The sequence below is a fragment of the Hylobates moloch genome, unplaced genomic scaffold (genome assembly GCF_009828535.3).
Source record: "Hylobates moloch isolate HMO894 unplaced genomic scaffold, HMol_V3 SCAFFOLD_1, whole genome shotgun sequence".
Taxonomy (NCBI): Eukaryota; Metazoa; Chordata; class Mammalia; order Primates; family Hylobatidae; genus Hylobates; species Hylobates moloch.
In genome coordinates this window covers 144,762,657-144,772,851 of record NW_026652276.1, presented here as the reverse complement: position 1 = coordinate 144,772,851, position 10,195 = coordinate 144,762,657, and the positions used below count along the sequence as shown (strand labels likewise).

Below are 10,195 nucleotides of genomic sequence, written 5' to 3'. Positions count from 1 at the left end.
TAAATGATGAGTTAATGCGTGCAGCACACCAACATGGCACATGGATACATATGTAACAAACCTGCACATTGTGCACATGTACCCTAAAACTTAAAGTATAATAATAAAAAATTTAAAAAAGAAAAAAAAATAAACAACTTGACTTTGAAACAAGGGAGAGAAATGGCTCAGCAGCTAGGAGAAGATGCAAGGTTGAGTTGCAAACAGTTGGTTTTGTTTGTATTTTGGCCAGGGGATGTGGCTTGCACTGGAGAGAAAGGAGATAAAGATGTAAACACACATGTAGGGCATATCACCCCCTATTTTTTATTCTCTAAATCCTTAACCCTGAGAATAAGTTCTTATTCTTGAGAATCAATGACATTATCTTAAGCTAAATTAATCAAGCCTCCACAGTGTTCTTCTCTCAACAGTGGTGTGGGCCTCCCTAGAAGTAATTTTTCCCAAATTCAGTGATAACTTTTAAGTTAAGATTTTAATTGATATGAATCTGTGATACACTCTAAAATAAGATTATTTTATTGAAAAGTGGACTGTAATTTTCCCTTTATCTAGGAAGGGCTCTAAGTTAGAAGATGTTTTGCACTTTTACCGAAGGCTGTGTCTTGTAAGCACCCCTGAGCAACTCTGACAGCCTTGATTTTTGTGTCCTCAGCTTGTGTTTGTGTAATACAGAAAGAGAAGCAGTTGCCAAGTGAAAGGGATGTTGGTCTCCAAAATTATAGTTTGATCTCACAAACACACAAACACATACATGCAAAGGATTGTTTGCTTCACAGTTTTTGATATTTAATTCAATGCTGTTGGAACAGCACAAAAACTAAGTGTCAGTTTAACAGAATCACTTGTCCTTTTAGCATTAAAATAACATGCAACTTAATGCTTTAATTTCCCAACATGCCTTTTTATTTAGAAAGATTCAGACTTTTATTTCATTTAGAAATAAAATGCCATTTTATTTAGAAAGATACAGGAGCATTCATTCACGGAACTTTCAGATCTCAGTCCACTGCATAAAATCTTGATCCTGTAATAATAGTTTCTGTATCTTGCATATTCATTCAACAGGGTTAGCGCGATGAGCAAATTAATGTTCATCGTTTTTAACATGTTTCATCTTAATCAGAACCCACATTCTCAACGTTAATTGAACGTACATAGGACTATACAAGGGTTAGCAAATAAGACAGAAACTGTTGCTCATTTAACTACCGTCACTTTGGACCAAAAAAGAAAAAAATATATATATTTTTAAAACTGAGCTTAAAAGAGTCTCTAGAAGCTGGAAGCGTGGCTCTTTTTCAGCAAACTGGGGGAACAGGTTTACCGTGTTCCCCCTCTGGGGAATTTTGAGTCGCCACACTCATGTCTCGACCGAGCCTGGCTCACTGCGTCTGAGCGAGTACTTGAGGAAGGCTGATCTAGAAAAACCAGCTGAGAGAAGGGGCAGAAGCCCCTGAAACCACGCGCGGGGGTGGGGTGGGGAGCGCAGCTTTGGGACCCTCTAGCTGGAGACTTCCGGCAGCTGCCTCCGACTTGTTCTAAGTGCAGGAAAAATCTGTGCGCCCAGTTGCCTCACTCCAACAGCGCGCAGTTGTGCCCGGCGAGGATGCCGCACTAGTCCTGGAGATGCCCCACCACAAAGAGGATTCAGGTGCTTCCTACTCCGGCGCCCAGTGGGTTGGTAGTCCTGTTGGCAGGAGACAAGAATCGTCTGGGCTGCTCCTATCTCTGGCAGGACTAGACGGGGCGTGAAGGAAAGAAGGAAAACAGGGATCGGGCACTGCCCGAGGGCAGATGCTTGGGCTTTGGTGTTGTCCAGCGCGCTCGGAGCGCGCTGCCTCGCTCGCGCGGTCCCAGGCCGCGCTTCTTCGGGCAGTGCCTGGGGCGGGAGGGTTGGTGTGTGGGTGGCTCCCTAAGTCGACACTCGTGCGGCTGCGGTTCCAGCCCCCTCCCCCTGCCACTCGGGGGCGGGAAGTGGCGGGTGGGAGTCGCCCAAGCGTGACTGCCCGAGGCCCCTCCTGCCGCGGCGAGGAAGCTCCATAAAAGCCCTGTCGCGACCCGTTCTCTGCACCCTATCCGCTGGCTCTCACCCCTCGGAGACGCTCGTCCGACAGCAGAGTACTTGCCGCCCAGCCACGCCCGCGCGCCAGCCACCGTGAGTGCTACGACCCGTTTGTCTAGGGGTGGGAGTGAACGGGGCGCCCGTGAACTTGCTAGAGGCTCAGCCTTGCGCTCTGTGGAGCCCTGGGGCCCTGGGAGGATCGCGCCCTACTCCCCAGCCGGGACTATGCCGGCTCCGCGCCCCGACGCGGACCAGAACTCCTGGCGGCTAAATTCCACTTGTTCCTCTGCTCCCCTCTGATTGTCCACGGCCCTTCCTCCGGGCCCTTCCCGCTGGGCGGTTCTTCTGAGTTACCTTTTAGCAGATATGGAGGGAGAACCCGGGACCTCTATCCCAAGGCAGCTGGCGGTCTCCCTGCGGGTCGCCGCCTTGAGGCCCAGAAAGCGGTGCGCGGTAGGAAGGTTTCCCCGGCAGCCATCGAGTGAGGAATCCCTGGAACTCGGGAGCCCCGCGCCCTGCCACCTCCCTGGATTCTTGGGCTCCAAATCTCTTTGGAGCAATTCTGGCCCAGGGAGCAATTCTCTTTCCCCTTCTCCACCGCAGTCGTCACCCCGAGGTGAACTCTGCTGTCAGCGTTGATCCCCTGAAGCTAGGCAGACCAAAAGTAACAGAGAAGAAAGTTTTCTTCCCAGACAAGAGTTTGGGCAAGAGGGGAGAAAAGTGACCCAGCAGGAGGAACTTCCAATTCGATTTTGAATGTCTAAACTGGCGGGGCCCCCACCTTGCACTCTTGCCGCGCGCTTCTTGGTCCCTGAGACTTGGAACGAAGTTGCGCGAAGTTTTCAGGTGGAGCAGAGGGGCAGGTCCCGGCCAGACGGCGCCCGGAGCCCGCAAGGTGGTGCTAGCCACGCCTGGGTTCTCTCTGCGGGACTGGGACGAGAGCGGATTGGGGGTCGCGGGTGGTAGCAGGAGGAGGAGCGCGGGAGGCAGAGGAGGGAGGTGCTGCTCGTGGGTGCTCTGAATCCCCAAGCCCATCCGTTGAGCCTTCTGTGCCCGCAGATGCTAGGTAACAAGCGACTGGGGCTGTCCGGACTGACCCTCGCCCTGTCCCTGCTCGTGTGCCTGGGTGCGCTGGCCGAGGCATACCCCTCCAAGCCAGACAACCCGGGCGAGGACGCACCAGCGGAGGACATGGCCAGATACTACTCGGCGCTGCGACACTACATCAACCTCATCACCAGGCAGAGGTGGGTGGGACCGCGGGACCGACTCCGGGAGCGCCAGTGCCTGCACACCAGGAGATCCTGGGGATGTTAGGGAAAGGGATTGTTTCTTTTCCTTCGCTCTATCCCAGGGCAGGACAGTATCAGGCACTTAGCTCTAGGTAAATGTTTGTACAGGGCACACTCTACACAAAATGGGTACCTTCCATTTTGTGCAACTACAGTCAAAGAGTCGTGATCCCCAGATTCAGGTTCCCCAGGCTGGTAGGCTGGCAATCTCCTCTCACTCACCTCTTAGGGTTTGTTGTGGTTCTTACAGCAGTGGGGCCCTGTCCAGAAATCTCGAAAGTACCCAGTGAAAGGGGCAAGAATGCGCCAGAGAAATGTTGTAGGGAGAAACGCTAGCAAGGTGTCTAGGAAAAACAGAACGACCACCAAAGAAAACGAAACCAAGGAGTAAACTGCAGGGTTGCCACAGACAGTGTCAGACTTTCCGGCCTGCCCAGGGCTAATTGAATGACAGTATTTAGAAAACGTCAAATAGAGCTATTTTCTTGTCTTCTGTACTGTGTTTTTTTTGCAGTCTCACTCTCATATTTGAAAATCCTAGTCCCAATAATTAGAGATTCAGCCTGAAAAGTTTATCTAAAATGCAGAGATCTCCCTATTTTATAGCTGTGAATTCTGAAAAGAAAGTGCCCACTTGGTATTTCATTAAGAAGAAACTTACGTTGGGTCCAGTAACTTTAGGATGAAATCAGGGATTACATGGAATCTGAGAAATTGTAAACTTTTTTCTGAACATTCAGAAAGTCAAAATGAATGCCGTATTTTCACTCTCAACATTGACAATTAAGGGAAAAATCAAATCCAAACTATTTTACAAATTACATAGGATTTAAATTTTGTTTTCAAAATTGGTTGATCTTAGTTCTAAATCATTTAAAATCTTATTTTAATTACTGAGATTAAATGATTTTAGTCATTTGACCATATCTAAAAGATAAGCCCTTTAGAAGCATTAGTGTTAGTTAACATGTTTAAATTATACGTTTAAAGTATTGTGGGGTTTATTTATTTATTTAGTCCATATTTTTACTGTTTACAAGTCAGGGAGTAGTTGGAAAGGATCCAAAAGGGGGAGGATTTATACTTTTAAAATAAAGTTTGCTTTTTCCTGTTTCATCAAAAAGGTATTTAACATCCTAAAAAACTTTTGAAAAAGCCCCAATTTATATAGAATCTGAAAAACATGAAAATGCCAGAATTAAATAGTATTTGTTTGTGATCCCTTGAAATCTGATCATTTTAATTAGCAAAAAGCAACAATATTTTATATTCCATACTTCCCAGAAAGTTAATTAATTCAAATTCTTGCTATGCTATGCCGTCATGCAGATCAAAGAGAACTTGTATGAACAAAAAGATATTAACTGTTTTTTTCTAGAAAAACCTTTGTTAGTTATTTAGCTATAGCATAATATACAGTGTAACTCATTTTTCCGAAGATGATTGCTATAAAGCTTTACCATTCTACAAAGCTCTAGCATTTTAAAATGTTTTCCTAGGCATTATCTCATTCAGTCTTTACCTCAAAGCTTTAAAGGGAGTATAATTATCTCCATTTCACAAATCGTGAAGCTAAGGACATTTCATGAAAGTTATTTTTGTAGGAATTATGGAATTGGAGCCCTCCTTTGAGTTTCTTTGGATGTTGTCACTACCATCAACAGGCAGTGTTATCTCCAACATGTTTGATGAGAAAAAAACATAAGGGAAAGGGACTTGGGTTTCATGGCAAGAGATTCAGCTTATATGGGAATGAGCTGGTCTCTGAGACAGAGTTTCCTGTCTCATCTTCATGTAAACTCCTTCTTAGAAACCAGCAGAGGCTCTTAATGTACATCCATCTTCTCCTTCCCACCACAGACACCCACTGCTATGTGTGTTTCTGAAAATTACAGGGTCATTTGTGGATGTGCTTTAATTTAGTATAGATATAATCTGATATCATTATCTTTCTTTCCCCCCTACCCCCGTTCCCCCTGCGCTCAATTTGTGCTTATATTCCTGTTGCTGTATACATACCCCTGGCTCACTGCTTCTGGAGGCTGCATTACTTATTCTAGAGTGTGGGTCTCCTACGATTTACTTATATAGCCCCCTAAATCAGTGGTTCTCAACTGGGGGTGATTTTATGCTCCCCAGGTGTGATTTGGCAGTGTCTGGAGACATTTTTGGTTTTCACAACTGGAGGTGGGCACTGCTGGTATCTAGGTGTATAGATGCCAAGGAGGCTGCTAAATATCCTACCATGCCCAGGACAGCCCCCATTACACAGAATAGCCAGTCCCGGAGAAACTCAGGCTTAGATTAGTGTTTCTCCTTCCTGGCTGCACATTAAAATCATCAGGGGAGCTTTTAAAGTACACTGATGCTGGGATCCACCCCTGACCAATTAAATCAGACCCTCTGGGATGGGGCCTGGGCTTTAGAGTGTGTTTTTAACACTCCCCAGGTGATTCTAATGTGCAGCCAAGTTTGAGAATCTTTACTCTAAGGACTCAATCTTTGAAAGTTACAGCATTGTAGAGGGGAAGGATGATCCAGAATTAATTAAGGAAGAAGAGTGAACAATGCTGAACTGGATGCAAGATTATGACTGTGCAAATCCTCCTATTTCAGATTTAGGTTCTTTACTGGTAAATTAGAGAAAACAGTTGGCAGTTCTTTTCCTCGCTGGAGCGTGATGAAGATAAATGAGTTACGGTTGCCCTAGACTTTTACGATTAGTAAAACCAATGGATGGACAGAATAAATAAGTATAAGCAGGCGCCTATAGTCTAATATCGCAACTCCAGAAAATCTTTGAGGAAATCTCACACATGATGGGAGTGGGACAGGGAGTTGTTTTGTTTTTGCTTCCCTTGAGTCTCAGCAAAAGAACAGTAATAGAAAATCTTTCCAAAATTTAGATATAATTTTGCTTGGCAATTAGAATATACCCTCCATCAGCTTTGTTCAGTTGTTGGACCTATTAACCAATCCATACCAGGCTAATTGATTTCTAAACAAAGTGGCGAATGGTGTCCAATGCCTTTTCTGAGAAAGGGAAAAATGGCCTCTTCAAAAGATACAATTTGGCATAGACTTATCTGGCCCTTTTGTAGTGTCCTGGAGTGGGGAGCATACACTACCATCGCAGGTAAACGAAACCTTACCTGTATGTATTGTCTCACCCATATCCTGCTACAGGAGAAAAAACAAAACAAAAAAAGAACATTTCCATGGATCAGTTAGATTCCTTTAGACTTACAGGGAGGCTAAAATCACAGCATCAGGAAAGACTTTAGCATTTGGCACCTTGAATGAATATGAAAAATATAAGACCCAGGGTCTGTTGGTAGCCAGAAGAATGGATGCGTTTCAACAGCAGTAATTTGCATATGTGTATCACTTTGTCACTTTGAAAGCATTGTGACTCACATTTCACACTGGATGTTCACAAAGACTCTGATTTAAGCAGGGGTTGTTTTACAAATGAGAAAATTGGGATTCAAAGACACAGGTGGGTCTTAGATGGCAATCTGCTGATTTTTTTTTTCTAGGACTGTCTTTGACATATCATCTGGTCTTCTTGTTAAGATTTAAACTGCTGTGTATCATCAGAACAATAGCCAATTAACTAATTGTGGAAACATTTACAATCATGCTTCCATGTTTTCAAATTTCCTGTCACCTAGTTATAAAAGTATGTATCTCTATACATATTATTTGTGGTTGTTTAAAAAGGCAGGAATTTGACTAGGAATTTTGGTTCAGTTTAAGTAACCTCCTAGATTATTTGTTGAGTATTTGAGCAAAGTTTAAATATATATATAAATAATTTGAAATAATATTTATGATAATGTTTCGATAATATATGCTTCATACACCTACCTTGCTTGTTACAGATGAACAACTGACAATAATGTTGAGTTTTCACATCCCAAATAGGAGACTATCTTCCTTTTTCCTAAAGGTTTTTACACCTATTCCAAACTTGCTTTAAAAGACTTTTTTTTTTTTTCCAGATATGGAAAACGATCTAGCCCAGAGACACTGATTTCCGACCTCTTGATGAGAGAAAGCACAGAAAATGTTCCCAGAACTCGGTATGACAAGGCTTGTGATGGGGACATTGTTGCTGAGCTCAAGGTGCCCAGGGGAGGGAAGTCAGAGACAGGTGCCTGGTGGGAGGCACTACCAGGCTTCTAGACTAGGGGAGATTTCGGCAGAAATGAGGATGAAGAAGCAGGCAGAGGAGACCTCTCTTTTCATGTACTCATTTTCAAATCTCTAAACTTCTGTGGAATAACATTTTTTAGCCCAGGTTATTTGGTGCTCCTTTCACAATTTTAAAAATAATTGACTTTTAACTTAGAAATTATATAGAATTTCTAACATTGTTGGAGTCAGGGGAGCATAGAGTGAGTCCCTGACTCTAAATTGAAATGACCAACTGTCCATCTCTGGCTGGGAAGCTCTGTAGTGTTTATATATGTGGAGTGTCCAGATGTCCTAGGAAATGTCCCACGTGGTTTTTACTCCAACTTTCCCAGTTTTACATGAAGCTGTAGGTAACTTAGGTGCTCTGGATTACTTTTTGACATATTTTAGTTCAACCTGTGTCACATAGTGATTTATTACATTCAATGAACGCACGTTGAATGACAGTATTCTTAGGAGTTTATCTGTAGTCTCAGGACTTTCTTGTAGTTTGGGTCTGTCTTGGAAAGAGGTGCCCACCAATGTCTAAGTGTGAAACATCGAGCTAAGATTTTCTGGTGCCTCCTGGACAAGGAGTGCTGCTGAAGAGGAGCCTGGTCCTCTTCCATCTTCATAACCTCCTGGCTCTTCAGTCCTTGCTTCCTGTCTCTAACCACAGTAAGATCATAGTTCACAGGGTCCACGCATGTCTGTGGCAGCTTGGCTGCCTTAAACCCAGAGTTCTATAACGTCAAGAACCAAGTTCCCCAGAAGAGGTCACTAGAACACTTGCTCAGTGAGTGTGACTGACACGTGGCTCTCCGTCAAGTTCTCCCTAGAGACTCAGCAGGGTGACCCGCTGGGCCACCCACCTTCCCTTCTAACCTCCCTCAGTTCTCTTGGGAAATGGCCAGCCAGCATGAAGGGTGTTAGTATAGAGTTGTGAGATTTGTTTTCTCTAAAGGGAACAACGATTTGAACTGAGAAAAACTTCAGTGCTCCCGTCCCTGGAGGAACCAGCCCAGACTTAAATAGCGAATGCAAGGGAAACAGGTAGAAAATTTGTAAGGGTCATTATTTTAATTAAAAAAATTTTATTATTATTATTATTATTATTATTATTCAGAGACAAGGTCTCCTTCTGTCACTCAGGCCAGAGTGCAGTGGTGCAATCATAGCTCACTGCAGCCTCGAGCTCCTGGCCTCAAGAGATCCTCCCTCCTCAGCCTGCCCAAGTGCTAGGATTACAGTTGTGAGCCATAATGCCTGGCCGGGGTTGTCTTTAATACTAAGCAGTAAATGTCTTTCCATGTTTCACTGACATGCATATGATGCTTGCCACAATAAAAAGTTTGGGGTAGACGATATCGACTTACTGTTAGAAAAATAACAACGCAGACCTACTTAGAACCTTGGTTTTTGTCTTTGTTTTGTGGCCCAAGGTCACACAGTTAGTGCATGAAGTAAAATTAATTGCACCCTGATTGGCAGACTCCATCATGTGCAGTTAGAAGGAGACAAAACTTGACAGTCTTGAAGTTGCCTACGAGTGCTATTTTATTAAAAAGGTCTTATTATAGTCCAATAAGTAGCATCTTACTACATAATAAAGCTGGCAGGAAAAGGATGCATATTTAGAGTTGAGGAACAATAACTTTCCTGTTACAGCTTCATGTGATTTCTGTAATTTTGATTTTCAAAAGATTGTGGTGTTCTTCGGCTCCTTTGATACATACAGAGCCTTTCAAATGCTCCCTCTGATGTTTGCCCGAGACGCCTGTCAACATCGTGGAAAGCTGCTTAGCTGCGGCTGTGCATATTGTGCCTCCGCCTCGCGATCTCATGTTCCACATGGCTTCTTATTTAGAATGCCAACAGGAGACTTTTCAACAGTTCCCGGTCATCTTTCACTTCAGATCTAAATGTCTCACCCTTGCTAATACCTCAGAAGTTGGGCAGCTTCCCTTACATGCTTTGCTTCTTATGTTTTACAGGCTTGAAGACCCTTCAATGTGGTGATGGGAGATGAGACTTGCTCTCTGGCCTTTTCCTATTTTCAGCTCATATTTCATCGTGTAAAACGAGAGTCCACCCATTCCTACCAATGCATGCAGCCATTGTGCTGAATTCTGCAATGTTTTCCTTTGTCATCATTGTATATATGTGTGTTTAAATAAAGTATCATGCATTCAAAAGTGTGTCCTCCTCAATGAAAAATCTATTACAATAGTGAGGATTATTTTCATTAAATGTATTATTAACAATTAGTCATTATAGTCTCCCTCAACTAGCAGATTCAGGGTTTGTTTCAGTAATATTAAAACAGCGGCTATGAAGGATATGAAGATATGATTATTCATGATAACCAAGATCAGCTGTGTGGGTGTGTGTGTATGTGTGTATGTGTGTAAAACATATAGATGCATTTGAAGATATTGATCAAAGGAATGCTAATTGGGGAAATTTTTCTGAGCTTTCCCCCCATTAACATGGAACCCTTGCTAACCTTGTTAACCAGTGCTGTCAGCAGGACTTCCTGACTAACTAGAGCTTTCTGTGGAATGTTCTTTATCCCTCTGTCTGATATGGCAGCCACTAGCCACATGTGGCTTTTGAGCCCCTGAATGTAGTTAGTTCAGATAAAGAGATGAGTTTTAAA

The 10,195-nt window shown here is 43.6% G+C and overlaps 1 protein-coding gene across 1 annotated transcript; it reads left to right on the top strand.

Annotated features, from left to right (window-relative positions):
• Positions 1–1,976: 1,976 nt before the first annotated feature.
• On the top strand, positions 1,977–9,731 carry NPY (neuropeptide Y). Its single transcript, XM_032753433.2, has 4 exons — positions 1,977–2,158; positions 3,125–3,312; positions 7,362–7,442; positions 9,531–9,731. The coding sequence occupies exons 2-4, from the start codon at positions 3,125–3,127 to the stop codon at positions 9,553–9,555; spliced, it is 294 nt and encodes a 97-aa protein (XP_032609324.1). The 5' UTR covers positions 1,977–2,158; the 3' UTR covers positions 9,556–9,731.
• Positions 9,732–10,195: the final 464 nt, after the last annotated feature.